At 41.7% G+C, this 27,971-nt stretch overlaps 1 protein-coding gene across 2 annotated transcripts; it reads left to right on the forward strand.

The window, feature by feature from the left end:
* The first annotated feature begins 3,809 nt into the window (after positions 1-3,809).
* LOC105929296 (sarcalumenin) lies at positions 3,810-27,382 on the forward strand. 2 transcript variants are annotated; one of them, XM_036137311.1, is made up of 8 exons: positions 3,810-3,911; positions 16,713-17,603; positions 19,147-19,239; positions 19,804-19,899; positions 22,357-22,473; positions 22,556-22,789; positions 23,920-24,269; positions 25,770-27,382. In XM_036137311.1, the coding sequence occupies exons 1-8, from the start codon at positions 3,854-3,856 to the stop codon at positions 26,271-26,273; spliced, it is 2,343 nt and encodes a 780-aa protein (XP_035993204.1). In that variant the 5' UTR covers positions 3,810-3,853; the 3' UTR covers positions 26,274-27,382. The 2 variants fall into 2 exon arrangements, with proteins under 2 accessions (XP_035993204.1, XP_012722468.2); XM_012867014.3 differs by having other exon boundaries at positions 16,713-17,594.
* The last annotated feature ends 589 nt before the right edge of the window (positions 27,383-27,971 follow it).

Genomic DNA, 27,971 nt, shown 5'->3' on the forward strand with positions numbered 1-27,971 from the left:
TTTGTACTTTTTTATTACACTCCCTGTTTCATTGACTTTTATTTAGCATTCAGCATATAACGCTGGCCACTAGGTGGCGACATATTTTGCGTTTTGATGACATGCATAAAATGTATCTGAATTTATCCTGGTTGGATATTTAACAAAACCCTTTAGAATCAGCACAGATTCATATGATTTTATTACATAGTGAAATAAGCAATGATTTAATGTAAGTGTTAATGATTATGGATTACATTTACAAATGGTAAAAAAAAATTCTGTCTTGGAAATTTTGAATACAGTTTAAAAAAGGCATCTTCAAAAGGCAGCATGTTTTGATCACCTGCATGGACGTGAGGATTGAGGTGATAATTGGAAGGAATCAAGCCTATTGCTGTGTTGTAAGTTTTTGAGAGTTGGAACCTAAGGCCTCCTCCTCTGTTTAAGGTTGTTTTTTTCTCTCTTACCGTAGATTTGTGTTTGGAGAAAATCCTCTTGAGTTTTTCTGAGACTCCAGCAACATATTGGATGGCGATGTTTTTTCGTTGTTAACGCAAGTTCAGTGCAGTGAGGAATGCTCTGACCTTTCTATTGGAGAAACCAAACAACCTCTCCACAGGGCAAGACTATAAAGCTTGGAACTCCATGTTACTCCAGACATTTGAATTGAGAAAGCTTTCTGGATGGGAGGTGAACCGTCTTCAAACATCGGAAAAAAGTCCAGTTGTTTTGTTTTTTAACTTTTTTGGAATACATTTAGAATATTTTCAAATACTGTAAAATGTAATTACAGTAAATGTGGATAACAGAAAAGATGGATGTAAATACTATAAAAAAAAAGATTAAGTAACAGAACTGATGTAAAGTTATTGTAAGATAAGTTATGGGGCAAATATAAGATTGCTCTTCTCTCTGCTCCTTTTCATTCACGATACATTGATTTGGGAGGGTGTTCATAGTTGTGTGTATATTTTTCAGAAGCCTGACACTTCTGTTAAAAACATTATTTTCTTATTGACCTTATATAATCAAATTTATGAGACGCTGAACTTGGTATTTCAGTATCTGTAAGCCATAATCATCAAAATAAAGGCTGAAGATATTTCACATGTGTACTGAAAGAATAAAATGACACAAATTTTGAACTTTTTCTTACTATTCTAGTTTTTAAAGCTGCTGCTATATTTAAAACTTTGCCACGTGTTTGGAGGATTGAGTTTTTAGTCTACTTTTTGAAACACTTGGAGTGGGGTCTCACAAATCTATCGGAAGGAGAATTTTACACATGTACATTAAATCCATCCGACATTGTCTTCCACTCATCTGAGATCAGATCGCGGGGGCTTCAGGGCCAGGAGAAAAAAACAGACTTCCCTCTCCCCAGCGACATCCTCCAGCTCTTTCTGGAGGATTCACCAAGTTCGTTGTCTTCCCTCCCCACAGTGGAATGTACCCTGAAAAACCCCAAAAGGAACAGCTCCTCACTCTGCCTCTGAGGCTGAGCCCGGCCAACGTTCAGAGAATGCAGTTTTGGCCACGGGATTTCGTTCTTTCGTACATGATCCATACTTCATGACCATTGGTGAGGGTCGCAACGTAGATGGCCCTGGAAACCAAGAGCATCGCTTTTTGGCTCAGTTCTTTCTTCACTACAACAGATCAGAGAAGTATCCTCATTGCTGCGGACAAAGCCCCAATCCATCTCTCGTTCCATCCGATCACCAGTCGTGAATGAGACACAAGATACCTAAACCCCTCTGCTCAAGGCAGAGACCGAACACCGACCCAGAGGGGGCTGTCCATCCTGCTTCCAGTTGAGAACCGTGGCCTCAGACTTAGAGGAGGCCATGCCCGCTTCACACTGAGCTGCAAACCGCTCCACTGCACACTTGAGGTCACAGCCCTAAGATGCCACCAGAACCACATCAGGAGCAAAAAGAAAAGATTTGACCCTGAGGGTTCGGAACCAGAAACGCTCTTCTCCACGACCACGCCACGAGTTCCTGTCCACGAACCCTACAAACAACATTGTCTCCAGCGGAGTCCAATGCACACTTGGAACAGGCTCATGTTTTTGCAGAGAATGCAAACACAGATCTTGATTTGGGCAACAAGGACTGTACAGCCCTTAAAAACCACCCAGGTACCCCATGGTCCCGCAGCCACATTGCTCCTCCTGGATCTGAGGTTCAATAATCAGTCAGAGCCTCCTCTCCAACACCCCAGAGTAAGCTTTACCAGGGAGGCTAAGAAGTGAGATTCCTCGATAATAGTAACACACTCTCCGGTCCCTTCTCAAGACACTGAAAAGGATGTTGACTGGGACACCCTGACAAAGCCCAGGGCGTTAAGAAACTCATTTACACCTGGTGCCCTGCCGACAGGGAGCTTTTTACCTGCTCCAGAGACCTCTGCTCCATTCATGGAATCACGTTCTCCCAATTGCTCAGGCTCTGACTTCATGGTAGCCAGACCGAGGAGATCTTCAAAGTGCTCCTTCCACCCCCTAACAAAGTCCTCATCCGAAGTCTGCATATCCCCTCCCAAAGCATAAACACCTGGGGATGGTCCCTCTTTCCCATTTCTGAGTCACTGAACTGTTTTCCAGAACTTCCCTGAGGCCACCTGAAAGTCTCTCTCATAGTCTCACTGAATTTCTTCCATACCCCGGTTTTAGCTTCTGTCCTTTTAGTCGTTCTGGCCGCCCAGTACTCATCAGCTGCTTCAGAAGGCTCCAAGGACAACTAAGCCCTAACGGCCTCCTTTTAAGCCTTCTTAATCAAGACGTCCAATCAAGAAACGATTAAATAGAACCTGTCTGACAACAGCGAAGAGGCTTAACGATGTTTAAAATTTGCAGATGAGAAACAAAATAACTGATGCGTTTAAGTCTAATATGGGTTATAGACCAACAAACCGCAGTGAGAACCGATAATCCCAAATGGAGAAAACAGGGAACAGCGGTTAACCTTAAAATTACTCCAAGAGTGCATCGATGAGTCCTTTAGGAGGTCTGACAAGAACCAACATAGACCTCACATGAATCAGTTAAGGTCATGACTCAATATTACGTAAGATGGCGTTGGACAAAAATGGCGTTGAGTTCAAAGGTGTAACCCCCTGCTGAGCAGACAGAACATTGATGGTCTCACGAGAAAATATTTTCTGGACTGAAAAGACAAAAGCTGAATGTTTTGGAATGTGTGCACCCCGTTACATCTGGTGTTGAGAAGACGTCACAGTAACTGTAAAACCTGGTGGTGGCGTTATGGTCTGGAGCGGCTTTCCATCTTCAGGACCAAGTCTCAAGTTAAATCCAAATAAACATGGGATCAGGTTGGTTTGATTAGCGTTTTTTTTTTCTTCCTCCTAATAAATTAAATCCTCTGTTCAAGATTGCATGCTTTGAATTGACTCATAAGCATTATTGTCTGATGTTAAAATTTGATCTGAAACATTTAGCCGCGACCAATGAGCAAAAACAGAAGAAATCTCTAAAGGGGGCCAAATTATTTCATGGTATTGTAAAATGAGGACATTCGGTATCTATGCAGAAGACGTTTTTTCCAGTAAATAGTTTTTGTCTATTAAAACTGTTAAAACCCAGCACACTCATGCCCCAGTAGAAAAACAAACCACATTTAATAAGTTCATTTTTGGATTCTTGCCTCCAGGTCTGTTTAAACTACAAGTGTCCAGCCAGCCTCTTCCTGCTCCGCTCCTATCAACACCCTCCGGTTGGATGGGGCAGCTGTTCTGACGCTCAATGAGCGCAGCTGCCGCGCCCCTCTGCTGTGGCATGCCCTCTGACCTTCAGCTCTAAGGGTATATATATCTGGGCGAGACGCTCGGCGGTCCTCTGGCAGCCAAAATGAAGCTCCTGGTGACTCCGTGCTGCTTGCTGTGGCTCCTGGCTCTGTCGGCTGCAGGTACGAAGGCCGGTTGAATGAAACGTCCGGACTTAGAAATACATGGGCAAGGTTTCTGTAACGCTTTTGGACTGGCAAGAGTAGTGTAAGCTGATTCAAATGAAATGTCCACTTTATGCGTTTTGCGTGTTTTCCTAACAGTCTGGTAGAGTTTGTGGCCTCAATGAAGTCAGTCAAAAAGACTGACTTCATAAAGAAGAGATTTGGCTGAAATAATTGTTCATTCTGGATGCTGAGGGTAGAATTGTCGTTTTGCTTCTCAAATACACTGCAAAAAGGAAACTAAAAGTAAGTAAAATCTTCTTAAAATCTGTATATTTTTCCTTGAGTTGAGCAGCTAAATAAGACTATTTGCCAATGGAATGAGAATTTCCACACCTAAAATAAGAGAATAAGATATCCTGACTTAAAATAAGATGATAGAGATGAATTGTTTTTATTTTAAGTACAAAAATCTTATTCCATTGGCAGATAGAATGATTTACCAGCTCAAATCAGAGAAAAATACACTAATTTCAAGAGGATTTTACCTACTTTTAGTTCCCTTTTTGCAGTGTACATTTGTTGTTGCTTCTTCTTCTGGTATGGAAGCGTTCGGGCTGATTTTGTTGTTCGGAAATGGTCCATCTTGCTCGTTTTGTGCCATTTTCTGCTGTTTTGGGGCCTTTATTGACTTCCACCTTAAGGCTGAAGCAGAGAACCTCCTTGTCTGTCCTTGCACCGGTTTTATTTTGACCCCCCCACTAACCACTACTGTCGGGTTTCAGGAATCTGTCAGATAGAGTCATCGTCAGATACCGGGGTTGGACTGATAAGTTTCTCTTCCACCCTCTGAAGAATGCGCAGACATCCCGTACCCAAATGCAAAGATTTTGTCGGTGATGCCTTTGTAAAAACGAAGCAAACATCAAGCGCCGCACTCCGACGTCATTTCTACAGCTAATTGGCGCTGAGTCTCATTTCTCAATAGAGCCTTGTCTGCGCTAATCTGCCACGCACTCAAAAGCAATCAGACTCTTTTTTTTTTCCGCCGTGGCTGTTATGTTCAATTGTGTCCATGTGCGGCGTTTAGGTCGTCTTGATGCTCTTATTGGATATTCTGAGTCATTCGTGGTCGCAGCTCCTGCAGGCAACGGGTCAGCCGAGCTGGGAGTCCGGCCTCATGACAATCAGAGAGGGGGAGAAGAGCGTCACGCCTCCTGAAAATAGAAGTGGAATTATCCCTCCTTCTTTTCGCCCCCCTGACTCATTGTGGGACTATTTGAGTGCATCCAGCACCCAGGCACCTGTCCCGCTCTGTCCCCACGGCCCTGCGCTCGGCCCAGGCTTCGGTGTTAGGGTGCTTGCCTGGGACTCAGGGAGCCCTTCTGGCGACTGGTCTGCACCCACAGCAGGTTTTCATTAATTTCACTCCTAGGTTCTTGAAGCTATATGACCGATAAACAGAAAACATGTGGTTGGTTCCTTTACCTATTAGAGACTGAAACTGTGAGCCATTTGTTTTTGAAAAATGAGTCAAGCTCGGTCAAGCTGAATAAGGAGGACCTGGAGACGTCACTTTTTTTTAAGTTTTACCACAGATTCAGGATTGGATTTAGGTCTGGATGCTCCAAATACCAAAGTAGTTACCAGGTATTTGTTAGTTAGCTTGTTATTTAATATGGAGCTGTCTAATTTGCTGGATACTTAAGTTGAGTGGGTCGCTTTAGCAATTTATCAGCAGTTTACATCTGTGAATGGAATATTTTGCGCAGATTTAGCTAAATATCCATTGCTCTGTCAGATATTTAAAGACGTAACTGTTACTTCATTTAATGGGAAGTACACTGCAAAACAACGGAACTAAAAATAAGTCAAATTATGTTGAAATGAGTGTATTTGTCCTTGATTTAAGCAGATAAATAAGATGATTTGCCAATGGAATGAGATTTTTGCCCTTAAAATAGGAACAACTCATCTCCATAGTCTTATTTAGAGGGCAGAATATCTAAATATCTTGTTTTAGGGGTCGAAATACTCGTTCCATTGGCAGATAATCTTATTTACCTGCTCAAATCAAGGACAAATACACTCATTTCAAGAACATTTGACTTATTTTTAGTTCCGTTTTTGCAGTGTAACAGTGACGTCACGTTAAGAAAATGCTGAAAAGGGTTAAAAGGTTATTATATAAATGTGTCTGTGTTGCTCTGTGTAGCACTGGTGTCTAAAGTGGAGGCTGCCTCTTGCCCAATGATAGCTAGGTATAGGCAGAAAACCCCGCGAGGATTAAGTGGGTGTAGAAACTAAGGAGGATGGATTGTATCCGAGTAAAGGCGCCTGAACACATGTGCAAGCCACACTTTTCAGTTTCCTTCCTCTTGACAATTATGCTATGCTTTTGCTCATCAGGTGACTTCTATTACTATCATTACTATATATTATTCTTAGGGCTGGGCAAGTTAACGCGTTAATTTCGCGTTAATTCATTAGACTATTAACGGCGATATTTATTTTATCGCGCATTAACGCATGTCAGCTTTCAGTCAGTGTCAGTCAGCAGGCACGCTGACTGCAGCGCGCTGTCACGGCAGCCCTCCCGCTCCCCCTCCCCTCTCGTACATGGCTCAGCGGCGCCAGCCAATCAGCACGCAGGCTCAGCCTGGCCCGCGCACTCAGCTCTCACACAAACTTAATACACAAACAGCTGAGAGAGAACGCAGCAGCGAAAAAACATGAACAGAGGAAGTAGCACCGTTCGGCTTTATTTTAATACCGTAAATGAAATCAAGCTGTATGTTTTGTAAAAAGCCGGTTCATTTCAGTGGAAACACAACAAATTTATCTAAGCACGTGAAAAAACATGAAAACGTCGAGCCCCAGAAACGGAGAGAGGAGACGAAACTTCTCTCATTGCCCCGACAGACCCACAGACTGACGTCTCTGACTGAGGCGTTTCAGTCCTCCATGGAACATCCAGGTAGATCAGTGGATGGATGGATGGATGGATGGATGGATGGATGTTACTGGAGCCCACACATAACATGTAATTAAGACCTTGAAAGACCCCAGTACATATATTAAAAAGTGTTATTTAAGATAACATTAGCTAATCCTTTTTTTATCCCACGACGGGGAAATTAATAGGATTAAAGCAACAGGCAGGTGCACACAACACAGACAAAATTACATAAGGATTGAAATATATAAGAGGTGGATTAGCGAAAAAACACTGAACATAACATTATTATTATTATTATTATTATTATTATTATTATTATTATTATTATTATTATTAAATTGTAATAATAAAATAAAAACCACAAAACCCAAAAGGTCAACAGTTTCATGATACATCAAGCTTAGGGACTGGCTAATATACAGCAGGTCAAAAAAGGCCATATTTTGGCTGCAGTGCTTGTTCTCTTATGAAGAAAAGATCAACTAGTGCACTAAATTCAATAGATGGGTTGAAAATATCCAGTATAAAATAAGTGCTACAAATGTTACAACACTTTTGTTCATATGGCAGCAGAACATTAAAATAAAAGTGCTCTTTACACTACTTTTGAATTCATTCTTGGAGTTTGTAAATACAATGCGATTAATCGCGATTAATCGCGATTAATCAGGGCGATTAATCGCGATTAAATATTTTAATCGTTGCCCAGCCCTAATTATTCTAAAGATGCATGTTTCCTGTGGATTTTTTTAGGGGTATCTCAGCAAAGGAGGGAAATGACACAAAACATTTGAATTAGTGTAAATACTGCTGCAGGGCATTGCAAATGTACAATGTTATCCTTCTGACTGTTGAGGCTGAAATAGCCTGAAAACAGAGCTCAGCACTCCCGTTTGTCATTTATAATCAAGTTATCATAATCCACCTGAAACAGCTCACAGATGTTACTATCATAACTGATTATGGGGCTTGATAAAACACATTTAAATCAATCACCCAGTAAGAAGAAAGGAGTCTCAGGGAGAAAACAACTATTGTCTTCATTCACTGAACCCACACAGAACCCGGTCAGGACCAGCATAGTGTTGCTGATTTACTCCCTCTCATATTTCCCCCCCTGACTAATTTAGTTTTCCCCACTGCCGGACGCCAGCTCGCCACCAAGACATATAATGTGGAGAAAAGCCCACAGACCCAGCGCAGAACGCTGTTATATATCATTCTGTGCTTAGAAATGCAGGCAGATCCAACAAATCCTGACAAACGGTGACTAAAGAGAACAGAATCCCAGAGCCGGTTATGCAAAACCTTGTAACTTTTTGTCCTTTGGCTCGGCTCAGGATCACGCTGCCGTTCATGTTAGAATGCAGACGATGTCTTTGCAACGGTCTGGACTCTACCCAAACCTCCCACACGGCTCAGGCAGATCAGGGTTGAAGCACACCGTTCAGACACGGATCAGATTGCTCCTCACCGACCGCCTCCGCAACCCTTGAGTCATTCAATTAAAAGACACCTACGGTCTGCTCAAGATGGGTTTTATAAGACCTTGGCATTGACTGGCTGCAGGGATTTCCGCTGCACTGCTTTGCAACTCTTGATATCTTTACACAGAGTTTATTAAAAATCTGTTTAAGTCCTTTCGACCAGTTGTTTTTTAGATTTCAAACTTTCCGAAGATCTGAAACATGTTCCCCCAAGCAGACAATTTATTGAATAAACAGTAACGGGGAAAAAAAACGCTTAATGAATTGTGTCAGAACATCATGACTGGGATTCAAAAGTGAAAGTTGAAAAGATTTCCACAGATGTCTTAATGTTGTCTAAAAGTTGTAAGGGTTGGTCAAATGGGCTAACCAAGCTTGACTTAGTTTTGTCTAAAATTGGTTAAGGGTTTCTGACTAAAACAGCCAAATTTTCAGATAAATTTTCTGTATTTAATAAGGAAGAGGGCTAACAAATCATTAAAAGCCATAAAAAATGTCAATGGACGTCCAGTGTTTCGAGAGAACTGAGAGCTGCATCCCCCTTCAGTTCATCGGTTGTCAGGGGGAATCCCCTAATAACACTCTTTATTGTGCTGTAAAAACAAATCCAGATTCATTTTGCTTTTCCTCTTTTGTCACTTAAATGATTCTGATCATCATACAAATGAAAATATCAAACAGACATAACTTGAGTAAAAAAAAAAAAAGTAAAAAAAAAAGAGAAAACTCTTCCTCCTTTGAGTGCAAGGGGCTTTTTATTGTTGACTGATTAGAAGTGTGGATACAGAGTGATGCAGCTGGTAGCGCTGGTACCTAAGAGCTAGAAGGTGTTTGGTTTGAACCCCAGCTCTAAGTTGTCCTTAAGTGTGTGTGCGTTGGTATTTTGTCCTGTGTCTTTCTGTGTTTTGCCCTGTGATGGACTGGAGAGTTGTCTAAATACACTGCAAAAATGGAACTAAAAGTAAGTACAATTTTCTTGAAGTTAGTATATTTTCCCTTGATTTGAGCAGCTAAATAAGACTATTTGCCAATGGAATAAGAGTTTTGCGCTTAAAATAGGAACAATTCATCTCCATCATCTTATTTCAAGTGCCGGATATCTAATTATCTTATCTTAGGGGTAAAATTACTCATTCCATTGACAAATAGTCTTATTTACCTGCTCAAATCAAGGGAAAATATACTAATTTTAAGAAAACTTTACTTACTTTTAGTTCCCTTTTTGCAGTGTATACTTTAAATTGACAGGATACACTCCATCTCGTCTGCGGCTTCAATGTCAGACAGTCATGTGTCATTAGCCCAGAAACGGGTATAAAACTGGATATTTTGGTCTATAGGTTTCAACCGGATTTCGCCAAACGAAGTTCAAATTCAGCCCATATGATCGGCCCCAACGCCCGTTCAATAAACCTGGATCTCAATAAACGTCTTTTGGTTTTTCAGTTTTTTAACCAACGTTTTCACGTTTTTTCGTCTGAAAGCAATATCGTCTTTTCTATGCTCAGCCGATGTTTTCTTGGCAGACTGGTCTAACTAAAAACTCACTATTTTCTCTTGTTGACTGGAATTTACTGAAACAACGATGACATGCAATCAAAAAAAGCTGAGTAGGTCCTCTGGACGGGTTCTTCTTTTCACTTATCTGAGAGACCTCTTCAGTCTGAGGAGTTTCAAGGTAAACTCAGCCTTATAACCAGTACCTGCGCATAGTAGATCCACAAGTTTAACAGTGACAATCAAAACTGTTTAGTCACATGCAAAAGAGGACCACCAGGCTACCAACAAATTGGTAGTACTCTGATGGCCACTTAGTGTTCCCAGGGGGCTGTCAGCATCGCAAGAGGGGGACAACTGGACCCGGAGGCCTCCGTCCCTGTTTAACGACGGCCGGTTTCACGTCACAAAAATGGATCCTTTACTCCTCTGTCAAGCCAAAATTCCTCCCTTACCAGGACAAGAACCTGTTCTACTACCCTGAAGGAGTGACCGCTGACCTGTAGATGGGTGTAAACTGCCAAATCCTGGCCTGATGATGTTGCTGTCCTGCACTGGGCCATTCTTTTGGCCTGTGGCTGCTTTGATTCCCTGATAGTATATAACTGCTCACAGTCCTCCTGGTACTTAAAGGTGTTGTGGACAATTTTTCCAGAAGCGTAGCTAAGAAACGCCCCAGTCACTTTTTGAACACTGCAAAAACAGGACAAAAATAAGTATTTTTTTCTTGAAATTAGTGTATTTGTGCTTTATATGAGCAGCTAAATAAGATAATCTGCCAATGGAATAAGATTTTTGCACTTAAAATAGGAACAATTTATCTCCATCAACTTATTTCAAGTGCATTATATCTAATTATCTTATTTTAGGGGTAAAAACACTCTTACCATTGGCAGATAATCTTATTTACCTGCTCAATTCAGGGACAAATGCACTTATTTCAAGAAAACGTTACTTATTTTTAGTTCTGTTTTTGCAGTGAATACCTGCTCTTCCCCCATCACATGCAAGATTCTCCCAAATACCAATTTCCTCTCATAAACTTGTAAGACAGTTCGCTTCTTGCAACTCTCAGCCATTTTCAAAGCATACAGTGCGAGCAGTGGAGCAAAACGAACGGCTGAAGCTTAAACTGACTGGATACATAAACAGTAGAAGCGTGCATGCGTAGCAAGTGGAAAATAGCAAGGAACAAGCAAGCACACTGGCGACAGGTGAGCGCGTCACAATGATTGGCACGTGGGCCAACCAACAGATAAGGTGATCCCATGGAAGTCAAAGCTTAAAGAAGATTGTCCACTTTACCTTTAACAGCGTACACCACATTACTCTGATTGTGACAGGAGACCAGATCTTTGGGGTGAGCCTCGCTACGCCCTAATGTGTTTGGGGTTTGGAAAGCCACTGGGGTGTCATGTTTAGAAAATGAACGTCTCAATTTTTCTGAAACTCCCATAACACAGGGGAAAACTACTGATCTGGGTTTGGGGTTCTCCTTTTCACCCTGGATTGAGTCCTGTATTGATTTCTTGTCTGCTTTGAGGAAAGCCCAGTCGGGATGACCACATTGCTCTAGGGCCTGTCTTGTGTGTGGTTCCTCCTTCTCCCTGGCTCAGACTTCCTCAGACTGAAGACGTCACTCGGAAAAGACACAAAACGTTTGAACAAAGAAGAACCCATCCAGAGGATCTACTCATTTTTAGAAAAAGATTCTACCTGAATTATGAAGATGCATCAACAACATGCAATGTGACGTCCTGACTCTCCTTTTGGACTTATTCTGAATACATTTGATGTATTCATCCCCACCCTTGGCAAAGTGCGCCAAGACATCCGTAACGACACCTCATAACATTACATTCATGGTCAGAGTATTTTCTCTTAGGTATGTATTTCTTTAGGTATGCAATAGGCTTCCAGTTGCTACCAGGACCGACAGCCCCCCTTTGGGAGGCGATAAGCCAAAAACCTTACAGCCACAAGAGGTGACAACAACATCATGGGGACACGTTGGGTGTGTCTTATTTTAGGGGAAAGAAAAGCAACCTGGGCAGCACGGTGGGTGACTGGAAGGTACATAATGTCCTGATAGTGTCCTGTCCTCTATGACATCTGGGTGGGCATTGCATCCTCCATCGATGCTGATATGATAACATTTTGCAACTAACAGACAGAAGTACCTGGTTTTAAAGGCCTTTTAAGATTTGAGCCTCGTGGGTGCTTAAGAGAAGACAGTTTTTCTATATATTGGAATATACGGTAGTTTCGAGGACACCAAATGTCAGGGACTCTTACTTCTGCAAGGAAATATCATTTGTCAGTACACCGCATCGATTAACTACAAGAGATCAGCCGGTATCACATTAGCCGGTGTGAACAATGATGGTTGAGTTGTCATAAACTGTGGTGAACGCTTCATTAAGTTTCGAGAGTCAGCCGGGTCCATCACTGCTAAAATTAAAAGTGAGACGAGAAAGTCGACTCGCCAAAGAGGTCGGCTTGATTTAGCTGCCAACAATTTTAATAGTTTCTGCAAGAACTCACAGAATTAGTGACAAAATACATAACGACACGTCTGACATCTTTGACAGCTGCCAAAAGCTTCCCCCCACCCCCACCCCCCTTCTCCGTCACTGAGTCCTTCTTGTAACCTGAACTGTAGACCTTCATTAAAGTGTCTCACATCACACTCTGTACCACAGGCGGTTAAATTTAAATGCGGGTCACAAACCTTTGCTCTTTGTACATTGTGGTTGTCAAGGATATCCAGCTCATCTCCATGTGTCGGAATGCCGAGGAAGTCCCCTGCTTGTAGATATGATGTTACATAAGTCACGGTAGCTGTATTCCAGCAGCTGTTTCTCGTTTGTAAAAGCATGTTTAAGGGCGGCTCCAAATATAGAAAAAGAAATGGCTTCGGTAATTTAAAAAAATGTGACTCTGGTTAAAGGTTTTTGCCGTGACATCTGCGCAGAGATGGTACAGGACACCTCAACCCGTCCGGTCTTCAATTAGATGAAAAGGGCACATGTCGCTCGTCTATTTGTTGAGCTCCGCTGACTAACCTGAGCCACCCTCATCAAATTCAAATCACTGATGTTAGGCTACAAAGAGCTCGAAGCGGACACATCATCGTGCAACATCCACTTTTTCAGCCCTCAGATACATTGTGATGTGTACTTGGAGTCTCTAGGACGGAGGAAAGTTTGAGTTTAGTCTCTCCAGGTATGCGGACTCGCATTTTCACATCTTTTATTTATCAGTAGATATCTTTATTGTCTGTTTGGGTCATATTTTTTTAAATTTGTTCAGTTTTGTCTGTTCTCTATTAATATCTTTTTTTTTTATCAATAACATCAAAGTAGCTGTCACAGAGCTGCTAAACAAGGCCGTGGACTTCCAGCTTACCAACTTCACAAATCCGACAGTTTTATTTCAATTTTGTAGTCCAAGCTGCGATTTCGTAGTCCAAGCTGAAGGATGCCGGAGCTACAAGAGGTTAAATCAAAATGTTTGGTTGTTCCTTACACTGTCCCCCATTTTACTACAAAAATGGCCAAATGGGGTGGAGTTGAATGCTTCTCAACCTGGAAGGGGGGCGGAAGTACCTCCTTTCTCTCAGGTAAAAGAGGGGCTGTGGGGCGGCAAAACCAAGGCATTCAGAACATAGCACTGCAGTTCCACTTTATATAGACCACAACTGAATGATTTAACGTGAAAAGGAAGGATTTGAAAGCATGATATGCCCCCTTTAATGGAAAGGTTTCCTTCTATTTGAATGATCTTGCAAAGGCCTATGTCACGAGTCATTTACTCCTGTCGAGGATAGTCGGCTCGCTTTGTCTACGGCACGCTCAAGATAATCCAGACTCTTTTGGTGTGTTGTTTCACACTGGCGGAAGGACCTATTGAGCATTACCAGACTAGAGGCGTCTCCTGGCTGTCTTTAAGAAACTCTTGAGAGCATCTCCTGCCCTTACATTGACCCTGTACTTCCCTACCCCTTCTATTCCGTCTCTTTGTCCTCTCAATTTCAACACTTCCATTTCTCACAGATCCTAACTAGTGGTCTGTTTCGATATTGGCTGCATTGTGGCATCCTAGTTTGGAAGTTGCCTTGGCTAAAATGTTTTTGGCAAATGCAGAAACATACAGGTGCATCTCAACTACCAGTATTTTGATTGAACGATCCAAGCTTGGGGCCACGGGATTTGTGCCACACAGCTGTCAACTGAGAGCGTGTTGGAAATGCGCCCTGCCGCTTCAGATGTTCATTATTTAAACAAACGTTGGTGGGATGGCCCCAATATCAAGGCACTTCAAGTGGATTTAGCCTACTGAGCTTGTCAGTATTCTGGGAGACTTAGATATTTAGACACAAAGGTTTATAACAGAATTGCATTGGTAAAGGAACCAGTGTTTCTTTTTTCTTTTTTACAATATTACTTTATAAAGAACGATCCTACCCCCCTGATTATAGTGAACATAGAGCTCCAGCGTATTATTCCACTGGCCCCGAATGCAGAGACGCCACAAAGACATTATTTTGATTAGTTAGACAGACTGATCTTTTTAAGCCTTTATTTCCGTTCCTTATGATTCATTGCTCATAGCTAATGAGAACGTAAAACTTAATTTCCTTGCAGATCAGAACATTACATCAGACCAATAAAAACATTTTACCAGAGATATTGGCTTCATTAAAAACCGTGTTTAATACCGGCTTAAAGGTTGTTGTTTTCAAAATGAACCTTTAATCTGACAAACAAGTCTCATTGGATCTTGTTTTCCAATTAGCCCAAATGTATCTGAAAAAGCTGAGACTTTATTTGACTTAGAGATCCAACTCGTTGTTGACATGTTATTCACATGATCCCTGTGATTTAGAGTTTATTTAGTCATTCTGCTTTCCAGTTTTGTGTTGTTTCTTTGTGTTTGGTCTTGTTTATTGTGTTTTACAATACCTACTGGTAGATTATTTTCCCTGAACTCCGTGTTTGTCTAGTTATTCAGATCAGCTTAATTTGCCAGGTATGTGTACACATAGGAGGAATTTGACAATGCTCACTTGTGTGCTTATTTATACAATAATACAATAACACAATAGTGCAGTAATACAAACACAGTCTGCAGTGTAGGAGACACTTATGAACATGCTATAAACAAGCGGCCAGATTGGGACGATATTGTAATGGTGCAATGAGCGGATTGCTCAGGATGCAGGAATAAATACTATTTACAGTGTTATGTCAGAGGTGGAAATGATGTACAGATGCACATACACATACAAACATATATGTCCACCGTGTGATGAGTGCAGACACGTATGACTATTAGTCATTTCCTCTCAACTCCTCTGTTATCCTTCTCCTCCCGGCTGCCATGCATCCGGTGATCAGACTCACCTGAAGCTTGTCCCAGTAATCCCCCTCTTCTGTATTTATACTCCTGTTAGTCGTTTATTGTCCAATTCTCCCGTTTCCCTCCGCGTTTGCATGCTGCATTGCGCCTTGTTGACGTTTCCTTGACGTTTCTCTCTCCTGCATCTTGGAAAGATTGCCTTTGTCATCCCACCACTTCAAAGTAACTGTCTCCCTCCGGTCTTTGTTTGGTCTTTCTCAACATCCAGTTCTGACGGTTATTGCTTTGTGGCAACATTATTTTATTTTGAGAAACAACAAAAAAATCTTCTGTTTTTGTTTCCTTGAGTATACCTGACAAAGAAAAGCTTAAACCAGATGTTGGTAATGCTGTTACACAAGGTGCTTTGCTAAAGACCTATGAGATGGGGAATTGTAGTTACATAAATGGGTAGAATGGGCTGGGACGCACGCTGCTAGTTTGGATATCGATAACGTTTTTTTTTACACGAAGACAGGTCACAGAGACACTATGGCTTGCATTTGTTGCTGTAAGATTACCTAATAACCGAGACCAAAAATATGGTTCCTCATTACAAGCAGTCCATCGGTAGCCACAAACGGTAAAGTCCTTGGATTAGGAGCACTGGGGTTGGTCACAGGCCTGGAGTAGCATTAGGAAGATGATAGATCTTCACTACGTAGAAGAAGTAAAATCTAATCAAGATTTCTGCATTTGAACCTGCGGGAAAATCCACTGTGGTTCATCTTTCCCAACTGTCAGTGATCTAACTTAGGAGCTACAACTTGGATTGTGGCTTTGCCTCCAATTCAACGTCAAAGTATTTCTTGTAGTTCTGCTTGTGGATTCATGACGTTCGGTCTCCAGCTGTTTGGTCGCCTACCGTCCATCCCCTTTTCTGGGATGGACGGTATCCCCCCATAGGGCGAAATCTGTCGATACCAGGATCTTGCATCATCTGAAGATCAATACCATCAAAATGCAGATGGGTCTGCCAGATTCCAAGCCAAACCTATCTCCAGCTATCATCTATGCCTTCATGTGTTCTTCATTGCTTCCGAGGTGCAAGTGGAGGCCAGAAGAATTTTGATGTTTTGTCTTCAAGTTCAGACACTTCCAAGCTTTCTAAAGAAACAAGTCTGAGTATTAGCGTGCAGAGTGGAGGGAAATTATTGATGAAATGACAGCTGATTACAGCTGGGGTTTTCTATTAAACAAAATGGCATAAGGAGACTTAAACAAGACATACTACTTTAATCTTTAGACCCATTCTTTCTAAAATACATGCAATACATCCACTAATGCATCCCCAACTGCATACTATGCAGACGTGTATGGCAAAGCCTGGAAGGTGATTAGACGTGTAGTTGAAGCATGACTGCACTCCAAAACCTAAAACAAGAAGTTAACTTCACGTAGAAAAATATTTATTGGTTCTATATCTGGATAGAGCAGGATTCTGAGACCACGCTTCTTCTTCTTTAACACTTGCAGATCTCCTGGCAGAGTCTTCCATCCACGATGAGGAACCTCGGATGCATCTTCAGCTCCAGCAGCCAGAGGGAGACCTCTTCTCCTGTGGGTGTGACACGGCAGATGCCAGCCAGACCTCATCTAATGACACCCCCGCTCCAGAGAGAGCCGTGTGCCAGCCCTGCAAACCGCTGACAAGTGATGAAGAAGAGCTAGCGGCTTTGTCTGAGCCGGGGGTGGAGGAAGTGCCTCCAACCGAGGATGACTCTTCGGCTGAGGAAGTTGCAACTGCAGAAAGGGGCCCAGAGGAGGACGAAGAGGTGACATCTGAGGATCAAAGCAAGGAACAGGAAGTATCAGAGGATATTTTTGAGGAGGAGGAGGTCACAGGAGCGGAAGCTGAGGAAGAAGAGGAGACACCTGTGGAAGAGGAGCTGGAAGAACTAGAGGAATTGCCTCAGGTATCTGAAGGAAACGCGAATCAGGACGCTGAATCCGCAGCTGACAAAGAGATTGTGGAGGAATCAGATGATGAAGGCGCAGAGGAGGATGTATCAGCGCCTGAACCAGAGGAAAGACACCTAGATCTGACAGAAGACCTCAAATCAGTACCACAGGAGCCACCAAAGGATTCCTCAGATCCAGAGGAGGAACCAGATGTGACAGAACAACCGGAAGCAGAAGCAGAGCAGGAAGTCACTCCTGAGCCGGAGCTGATTCCTGAGCCTGACCCAGAACCAGAAGCCATCCACCAGGACAGCCAGGAGCCTCCTGTGGAAGGTACTGTAGATGAAGTGGTGAAGGAAACTACGGAGGACACTCCGGTCTCTGAACAGGGATCCGACCAGGAGGCCACAGTGGAGGAGGCGCCTGCAGAGAAGCCTGCACCGTCTCAACCTAAAGGTATAAAAGGTTGTCTGATTGCACGTTTAATGTTTATTTCCGAGGATGAAGCAGATAAAAGGAACTTTTAACTCACAGAGGAAGCAAAGATGAAGTTGTGCCCTCTGTCTCTGCTAAAGTAGTCCAGACAGGAGCTGTTACATATACTTAATTATTACCGTTTGTTTAAACAGGGCATCATCATGTTGCAATCAACCAGATCCTAAAATAAAACCTCGTTATTGAAATGTAATTCACAGGGTACTTACCTGAGACGGCTCATGACAAGATGCTTTTTTTCCTCTTATCCCTGAGTCCGTCAGAGTGTACATTTATTTTTTAGCAAAAGAGACATTAGCAACATCTTATAGAACTACAACAAAGAGACTAATAAAGAAGAGAAAGAGATGGACATAGCACATCTAACAGAGCACTGCTCAGCCCACCATCTGAAAATGACCATGACACAGCTGCAAACCTAACAGGACATGGCCGTCCACCAAAATCGACTTGCTGAGGAAGAAGAGCACTTGATCAGAGAAACAGCCAAGAGGCCAGAGGTAACTCTGGAAGAGCTGCAGAGATCCACAGCTGAGGTGGGAGGATCTGTTGACAAGAGGCTCAATTCTGGCCTTTATGAAGAAGTGATGAGAACTAAACATTGTTTTTTTTTTTTGTAAACTATGTAAGAGGATCTTCTGACGAAGGCTGGACGATAATGCAATAACAGTATATATCAATCGATAGACATATGGTTCAATAGAAAAAAAGGGGTCAATAAAAAGTTCATTAGAAGAACATTTTTCCTTCCTTTTGCATTCTAGCCTATCATTTAGGTTAATATTACAGTCTTTACATCCTCCCAACCAATCACAAACGCAGACCCAGGAACGCTCCGTTCCCAAGCTTCAAAGAGTTCAGAGAGCACACGTTTTTTTTCTTCTTCTTTTTTTAAGACTTACAATTTTGGTCAAAAAGTTGGTTGAATAAAGGGTTGTGGTTGAATTCAATGTGCTTCATTTAAAAATAGATGATTAAGCAACAGTATAAAATAGCCAGGGCTGCACATAAAATATATGTTTTGACTTTTACATAATTATCAACATCAATAAGATATAGCCATTTTTTTCTTGCCTACATGCAAGACTTTTTTTATGGTGGAAAACTAACTCCGGACGCCACCCTGACATGTCCTCCCCACTATGTGCCACAATGGTGGCAGAATAGTGCTGCGGGGAGGGTTTGTATAGCAGGGAACAGAGTTAATGAGATAATCCAGGAAGAAACCCTGTTAGAGGCTACAAAAACCTGGATTGGAGAGCCACCTTCCAGCGATACAACAGCATTAAATATACAGCCAGCGTTACAAAGATGGTTTAGGTTAAGAGTTTAAAGCATGGTGCAGCTACAGAGCCAGTATTTTAGCCCAGATCATTGGTGTCTCTTCTTCTTTTCATGACATCCTGCAGGTTTTTCCTTGTCTCCTAGCTAAGCATTACTGGCTACCTTTGCACGTAGACCGGTGCTGTTTTATTCCCCAGCTGACTGACTGCATGTTCATTCGCTCTCACAGAGGGCGACGCCATCGGGTCAGGCCTGAGAGACCGCTCCCACATTGAGGAGATGCTGCGACTGGCGACCTCTGAACCGTCAGTGGAGTTCTCTGGTAAGGAGCAAAACATGAGACTGACGAGAAGAAACGTGTACGAGGCACACAACTTTATAAGAAACATAAGAAATGAAATCTGCACATATTAAACACAGTTAAAACACGCTTTGCCAATCCCTCCGCCGCACAAAGGAAGTCGTGACTTCAGCCTAAACAGGATCTCAATGTTTACACCTATGTTGTCAATGCAAAAGAAAACCAGACGATCTTGCAAGACAATAATAGTGAGATAGTTTTTTTTTGGGGGGGGGTGGAGGGGGGGGGGGGGTTCTTCTGCAGCCATTCTGATAATTGCTTCATGATGTCCGCGCCAAAGTGTGCATGTGCCGAACGACCGCATGCGTACATATGAGGGTGATTAATCAGGGGAAATCTGATATGGTCCTCGGCATGAAAAGCTCTGTGGTCTGTCGAATCAGAGTGCATCCTGTTAGAAAAGCCACGAGCTATGACAGAGAAGGCAATTTATTACCTCCGACATGTTCGTCGTGTCCAGCGGTAGGAGATTTTGCAATCGGCTGTCATGGCTCTGCCTCTGTCTCTGTTCTTTTGCACGTATAGGCGCCATAAAGAGGCTGTTGGACATCTACCACAAGGCCATCAAGCCGATGGAACAAGTCTTTAGGTACAACGAGCTCAGGCAGCATGAAGTCACAGGTAGGTACTCTGAACTAAACTGACATGAATCTGCTTCTACGGATTACATCCGTTCGTCGTATAAGGTCTTGCAATAGTATTCATATCCCTTTAGCTCTTTTTAAAATGTTGCACCCACACATTAGAGTGAATTATTAATATTTCATGTGGCAGAAAATACAAACGTAAAGCATAATTTTGAAGTGAAAGCAAATGGATATATGTTTTTTTGATACTGGCAGCATCATGCTGTGAGGATGCTTGTCTTTAGCGAGGACAGGGAAGCTGGTCAGAGTTGATGGAAAGATGGAGGGAGCTAAATACAAGGCAATGATTGAAGAAAGCTTGGTTGGAGCCCTGATTGCAGTCTAATACAAGGCATGTAGGGGACACAGCAAGAAGGTGCTCTGGTGGTCCAAACCAAAATAGGACTTTTATGCCTACAGGCAAAAATGCCATGAGAGGCAGAAAATGAATACTGATAATCCGCCTAAACCCACCGAGCCCAGGCTAAAATATGGTGGTGACAGTGATGTGATGCAGGAATTATTTTCTTGAACAGGGATAGGACAACTGGTCATAGTTGCAGGGAAGATGGATAGATCTAAAAAAAAAACAGGGTAATCTTGGATGATAGTCCGGTAACGGACCCGGAAAAATTAAGACTCAAACACAACTACAATGCAGTGCTTTAGATCACAGTGTGTTTGTTTGTTTTTTCTCTGAACGGCCCAGTTAAAGTCCAGACTTAAGTCCAACTAAGAATCTGTGACAAGGCTTGGCTCCTGTCCGACTGAGTTTTCATTATTTGACTATGAGAAATTAGCAAAGTTTCCAGTTTCTACATGTGCACTGTGGGTAGAGACATGCCCCGCAAAGCATTGCTGCAGTAACTGCAGCACCATAACCATCTACTCATGGAGAGCTGCACGCCGCACTTTTCAGGTTTGTAGTTGTAAAACATTTTGAAAACCATGTATGCTTTTTATATTTGTTGATGTATAATCTTGTGAAGACCTTTCATCTTCATAAAATACACTGCAGTTTGTGAATACACTGTGACCTAATGTGAAATGTTCAAGGGGTTTATAATATTTTTGCAAAGGCAGGTAACCAATGAGAGAAGTTATAGGAAACATCCCCACTGAGGCATATTTTATAATAAACTGAAACCATGAAACAAAGTCAGAACTAAAAGGGATTTTGGAACCATGAGGTATTTTGTTTTTTCAAAACAGCCTCTCAGACACAAACAATAGTGAGTCTGTTGATATTTCAAGGGAACATTGTGCAGCCAAGGCGTCCTGTAACTTCCACACTGCACATGGAAGACTTCACACTGTGCCTCAGTACGCGGGGACATCTTGTGGCGGCCGTATGAAAGTACACAATGGCATCATGGGAAATTCTTATGCAGTGTTTTAAGCATAGGTATGTGCAGAAAGAACCATTAAGAATATAATTAAAGCTAATGGTAGAAAAGTGAGGTTAGATTTGGTTTGAGCAGGGAGGGGCTACTTTTCAAAATTTGCCCCTTTATTAAAATCAGCATTTCTGCACTTAGAAAAACTCAATTTTGCATGAACATTTTTAACCTTGAAGACCTTTTTGACAACTAAACCTTCACATTTTTAGATGTGCGAGTAGTTGAAAAAGTTCACTTTAACTTATGTTCTGTAAATGTCTTGATTTAGATGTCTACTAACACCCAAATAAGGATCAAAGGTGGATAAAGTGATTGAAATAAGATGACCGTGCCTGATTTCTTTATTCAGGCTAAATTTCAGGAGGGGCAGTTGGACGTATTTTTTTCTGGATTAAATGAAGACATTGGGTGCTGGACCAAAAAGGACAAAAACAACAAGTAGATATGGATACCAAGTCAAATTCCCATCTTCATACTGATATGAGAGCTTTACTGATTGTGTGGTTCCTGTTAAATTTCATGAAAGTATCTGATACATTTTCAGTGACTCAGGAGTTGCAGGAAAAGAACAAAAGTTATGTAAATTAAAGAATAATTAGTAAGTACCTTGTAAGTTCTATGAAAGATACTGGGAAGTTCATGTAAAGTTCCGGGAACATTATTGGAAAGTTACAGCAAGTTCCTAATGAGTTCCATATTTCCATATCTACAAAGTTTTATTAAAATTCCTTGAGAATTTTAAAGATTTTGAGTGATTTTGATGAAAGTACAACATATATAAGTTATTAGAAATTTACAGGAAAGTTCCAGGAAAGTTGTGGCAGGGTCTGGTAAACTAACCTGCCAAATACAGGCTATACACTGCATAGTATATACCAACCAAAAGTACTTTTGTAGATTTTCACCAACTACTTTAATATAGCTTTAGGTCAGTTCTGGGAGAGTAACTGTTAGCCACTAAACTTGAACTGTATTATTTAGGGCTGATGTAAATTCATTATAGTTTGTTTATTTTCTGAATCTTCCTTTCTGCCTCTTTCCCACGCTTACAGATGGTGAAATAACCTCAAAGCCAATGGTTCTGTTTCTCGGACCCTGGAGCGTAGGCAAGTCCTCCATGATCAACTACCTGCTGGGTCTCCACGGCACGCCCCAGGAACTTTACACAGGTCAGCACAAGTAAAACCCGACAGCTTATGATTTGGTGCCGGCACCAGAGAAAAAATCCCTCTTTCTTGGTCCCTGCACCAGGTGCTGAACCCACCACGTCTGAGTACACGGTCATCATGCACGGGGAGCGGCTTCGGACCATAGAGGGCATCGTGATGGCGGCAGACAGTTCAAGGTCCTTCTCTCCCCTGGAGAAGTTTGGCCAGGGCTTCCTGGAGCGACTGGTGGGCATCGAGATGCCCCACAAGCTCCTGGAGAGGGTCACCTTTGTTGACACGCCAGGCATCATTGAAAACCGCAAGCAGCAAGAGAGAGGTGACGATTACACAAAAGTCCAAATTGACGCTTCGGTTTCTTCCGTAGTCACAATAAAATGCATCAACTGTTGTTTACGCTGTCCCTTGTGAAAGCATAATTGTCACGTGAACCTTTGCACAAACTTCACTGTGTGTTAATGGGGTTGTACAGGGGTGGACCAACAATTGGTTCATAGACATGATATCAAAGAACAAACAGAGCCCAAAAAGTCAAACTTTTACCACCGAACATTATCAAATAAATAAATGAAGAAAGCAAGAATTTAGGGAAAGCACAAGATTCATCTACTGGAGCTGTTGTCAGTAATCAATAAAAAACAATGCAAATGAATAACTGCTTTCAATACTGTGTATTTTATAGAAAGGAAAAGGTAAAATAAACAGCAAAAAACACAAACCATACATAGAACCCAAAAAAAAAAAAAAAAAAAAAAATATATATATATATATTATAATATATATATATATAGATCTATATATATATATATATATAATCTATATATATATACTATATATATCAGCTGTGTGTGTGTATCTATCTGTGTCTCTATATCTGTCTATCTCTGTATCTATTCTGTATCTCTGTCTACTGTCTCTCTGTCTCTCTCTCCTATACTCTCTATGTCTCTCTCTCTCTAGTCTCTGTCTGTCTGTCTCTCTATATATATATATATATATATATATATATATATATATATATATATATATATATATATATATATATATATATATATATACTAGTACTGCAGTAGATCTTCCATATGAATGTGTGTGCACGAAAATCCTAAATTTCTCCACCGGTCAGCACAATGTCTGACTGACACACATTTAAAAAGTCCATGATTTGATTGTCCAGTTATTTTAAGGTGAAAATGTCCAAGTGCAAATTGTTTCCAATGGAGAGATGAATCATGAGTTGTGTGTCTGTATGATGAGATGAAGGGGGGGAAATTCTACAGACCATCAAACTCCTACCAGACCAGTATGGAGTGAATTTCAGGTTCTCCTTTTTTTTTTCCAAACACAGTTTTGTGGAATCTTATTGTTCTGAAATTACATCTGCCTTTTAGACTTTATACCTATCTTTAGAAGTAGGACGTCTGAAGCCAACCTACCTTGCCTTCGCAGGTTACCCGTACAACGACGTGTGCCAGTGGTTCATCGATAGAGCCGACCTCATCTTCCTGGTGTTCGACCCCACCAAGCTGGATGTGGGAGGTGAGCTGGAGATGCTCTTCCGGCAGATGAAGGGCCGCGAGTCCCAGATTCGCCTCATACTCAACAAGGCCGACAGCCTCTCCACGCAGGACCTGATGAGGGTCTACGGGGCCCTGTTCTGGAGCATGGCGCCGCTCGTCAATGTCACGGAGCCCCCCCGCGTGTACGTCAGCTCCTTCTGGCCTCAGGATTACGCCCCAGACACCAGCCGAGAGCTCTTCATGAAGGAGGAAATCTCCCTGATAGAGGATCTCAACCAGGTGAAACTCCTTCCTTTATGTTCAGTAACCTCAGGGTTCTCCTGTAAAGGGTTGGGAATAAACATAATTCCCAACCAGACTCAACAAGACCAAGAGCCACAGAAACCTTAAGGTGGTTATGGACACAGGCCTACATTTTAAACACAAGATAAAATCTACTATCTCCTCAAAAACTTTATAAGACTAAAGATTTCCTGTCAACTCAAGATGCAGATTTTTAAATAACTTTTATGGCTTTTAACCTTGTGTGTGAAAGGAGTTATGCAATAAACGTGTCTTACCCTGCCTCCTACTCCATAACACAAACAATCCCATGAGAATGAGGGTATAGAAAGTGGATGTATGGGTGGGATTCATTGAAAATGTAAATTATTTTTTTCTATACACACACACACACATATATATATATATATATATATATATATATATATATATATATATATATATATATATATGTATATATGTGTATGTGTATATATGTATGTGTATGTATGTGTATGTATACATGTATGTGTATATGTGTGTATGTATGTGTATGTATACATGTGTATATATATATATATATATATATATATATATAAGCGCAGTGGACTGGTGGTTATCTACAAATGTCATTCCCTGGATAGTCCATTTGTCTGGGGTCAGAGCAGTGCCCCAGCGCTCTGAGACGGCTGCAAGAACCCGGTTCGAACCCCACAGACTGCTGCTAAAGGTCCCTGAGCAAGACCCTTAGCCCCAGATTGCTCCCCTGGCACTGTAAAAGCTGCCCACAACTCAAAAGGGATGTGTTAAATGCAGTAGACGAATTTTATTGGAAAGTACAATTGCAATGACGAATAAAGATTTCTTCTCAGTCCCCCCTCAGCGTTACAAGTAGTGTTGCACCGATGCCATTTTTTGGCCCCAATACGATACCTGGCTGTACCGTATTGGCCGATACCATACCGATACCGATACCGATACCATTTGTTTGAAATTGATGTGTGTGTATATATGAAGAACTGCATACTACTTAGGGTAGTAGAACTTTTTATTGCCTACCTTGAATGGGTGACAATAGTTAAATAAACTTTTGGCTCTCAAAAGCCAAAATAGTGCAACTTTCATGAACTTATATAACATGTATAACAGTAGTGCAACAGTAAGACAGTAAAATTATATTAGTAATTGAATAATCTCTTTTAAACCCTGAGTTTTAGCTCTCAAATGCCAAAATAGTGCAACTTTCATGAACTTATATAACATGTATAATACTAGTCGGGAGAGAGAAGGCTGCGTTCAAGTGACATACAAACATCAAAATGGTATCGGTGCCCTATTTGTTGGTACTCGCCAATACCGATACCACCATTTTAGTGCTGGATCGGGGCCCCGTTCCGATACTGGTATCGGTATCGGTGCAACACTTGTCAGAAGTTGTGCTCTCCCATGATTCCTACCTTTTTTTTCCCCCCGTTGCTTTCTAACCTGTTTTTCTTAACCTTGCCTTTGTCCGTGCAGGTGATTGAGAATCAGATAGAGAACAAAATCGCCTTCATTCGCCAGCATGCCATCCGCGTACGCATCCACGCTCTGCTGGTGGACCGCTACCTTCACACCTACCACGAGAAGCTGGGCTGGTTCGGAGACCCCCACGAGGTCTTCCAAGACATCGTGAACGAGCCGGACAAGTACTACATCTTCAAGTCCATCCTGGCCAAGACCAACGTCAGCAAGTTCGACCTGCCCGACAAGGAGGCTTACCAGGACTTCTTTGGGGTCAACCCCATCTCCAACTTCAAGCAGCTGTCCCAGCACTGCAGCTGGACCGGCGGCTGCCTGCTGGAGAAGATTGAGAAGGCGATCTCGCACGAGCTTCCGGCTCTGCTCAGCGGCATCACCAAAAGCTCAGAGGCGCCCGCCCCCCCGGCGAAGGCTGCCCCGGCATCTCCGCCGCCTCTCCCCGGTGCCTGCAAGAGTCCCGAGTGTGAGGAGAAACCCAAAAACCGCTGGAGGAAGCAGTGAGGTGGAAGGGAAGAGGACAGGAGGCAGCCGGGAACCAGATGGCAGCTAGAGAGCTTCCTGGAATAATCCCCACTGATGGGGATTTCAGGAATAGCTGCAGGGAGACTGGACGGGAGAAAAGTGTAAAATAAAATTAAATAAAAACCTATACAGAATGGACTTCAGAATATTTTGTGTTACTACTTAAATGGAAGAAGAAAACACTTGCCTTACAGATACTTTGTTAGTTTTGTTTGAATGCTGAGAAAACTAATACACCTTTATTGGAACCCTTTATAAAGATGTGTAAAAAGCACTAAATTAATTTTTGTATTGCTCTACTGTATAATCATACCAGTTTTTTTAGCCTGATTTTGAATCTGAATACATTTGTTTAATTGGGGGGAAAGAATCCTGCCATCGACGACTGACCCTGGACTCCACTGATCTAAGAGCTGTTATCGGGACTTGGTGACCCCGATGTGCAGCAGTTCTGTAAGAGTGAGTTTTAAAGATTTGTTTCGTTTTGTTTGAATACTTGGCTGAATACTTTGGCAATTTTCTAACTTTTGACCTGTGAAGACTGAACGAACATCTGCCTGAGTTGAATGATGTAATCCTTTATTTGCCCCATTTTGAAGAGCGGTTTAGAGAAAGGGGTGTGCACCATATTTCTCCCCCAGGGAAGCAGGGAGTTATGGAAAAGTAAAGTTTAAAGTATAAACAAACAAACAAAACAAAAAAAACTTTGGAAACATTTGTTTTATAGGAAGTGTAAGAAAAAAATCCAATTGGTGATGCACCAGTGAGTTAAAATTTATCCTTCTTAATGTCTGTTTTTCATACAAATTTAAGATTGTTTTTTTTTTCTCTAAAATGTTCAATGAATGATTATTCTGCAATTAATGGTTTGTTATCTCAGGCTTTTTTAACATACTTTTACCAAGGGTGCCAACTGCGAAGGGTGCTGTATATCAATATTGAAGATGCAGAATTTCATGTGTTTGGCAATATGTGAATAACCTCACTTCTTGTGTCGATTAAAAAGTTCCTCAAATTCCTCTCTGTGATGGTTATGTCATTGCAAACTTTGATGAATGTCTAGATAATAAAAAAATCTTTAAAGTTTATGTTTGAGAGGGATTATTTTTTCATTTTCTTGTTGTTCCTCATTTGCCACCAGCAGGAAGCAACCACACTCCTCCTGGGATTAAAAAGAAAAGAAAACTGGCATTATTATATTGTCACGCTGTAAGTCAGTGATGTGATAAATTGGTGTAATAAAATGGCGTAATTTGCGCAGTAGCTTTCTTCTTTCTTTGATTCTGATATATGAACTGGACTTTTCTTTATATTTCTTGAGAGGTTTAGGATAACTGAAAGAATAAAACATGCAAGGAATTCCTGTTAGCTTCTATTAATGGAATTTTATTTTTTAGTGCTTTGAATTGTTTCACCTGAACACTGCCAGGCAACACATGTGCATTTTGCCTTAAAACACACTCTGATGGGTTCTTAATGGGCATTTGTTCTGTTTATTGCTTGTTTTGGTTGACTTCTTTTCACTAAACAACAGGATACAGCACCAGCACTGCTTAATTTGTTAAATCCCTTTGGCTGAAACCTAATGTCCACGTCTTCAATCTACACAAAAGAATGTGGGACCTATTTAACTAAAATGATTTCATACATTAGTTGAGATTGGAGGTAAACTGTTGC

The sequence above is a fragment of the Fundulus heteroclitus genome, chromosome 5 (assembly GCF_011125445.2).
Source record: "Fundulus heteroclitus isolate FHET01 chromosome 5, MU-UCD_Fhet_4.1, whole genome shotgun sequence".
NCBI lineage: Eukaryota > Metazoa > Chordata > Actinopteri > Cyprinodontiformes > Fundulidae > Fundulus > Fundulus heteroclitus.

What these genes read in the sequence shown, in the direction of transcription:
- LOC105929296 (XM_036137311.1), top strand. Translation starts at nt 3,854, where the DNA reads ATGAAGCTCCTGGTGACTCCGTGCTGCTTGCTGTGGCTCCTGGCTCTG. An exon ending in TCAACCTAAAGGTATAAAAG is followed by an intron (nt 17,604 to 19,146) that starts GTTGTCTGATTG and finishes TCGCTCTCACAG; the next exon opens with AGGGCGACGCCATCGGGTCA. An exon ending in GCCCCAGGAACTTTACACAG is followed by an intron (nt 22,474 to 22,555) that starts GTCAGCACAAGT and finishes TCCCTGCACCAG; the next exon opens with GTGCTGAACCCACCACGTCT.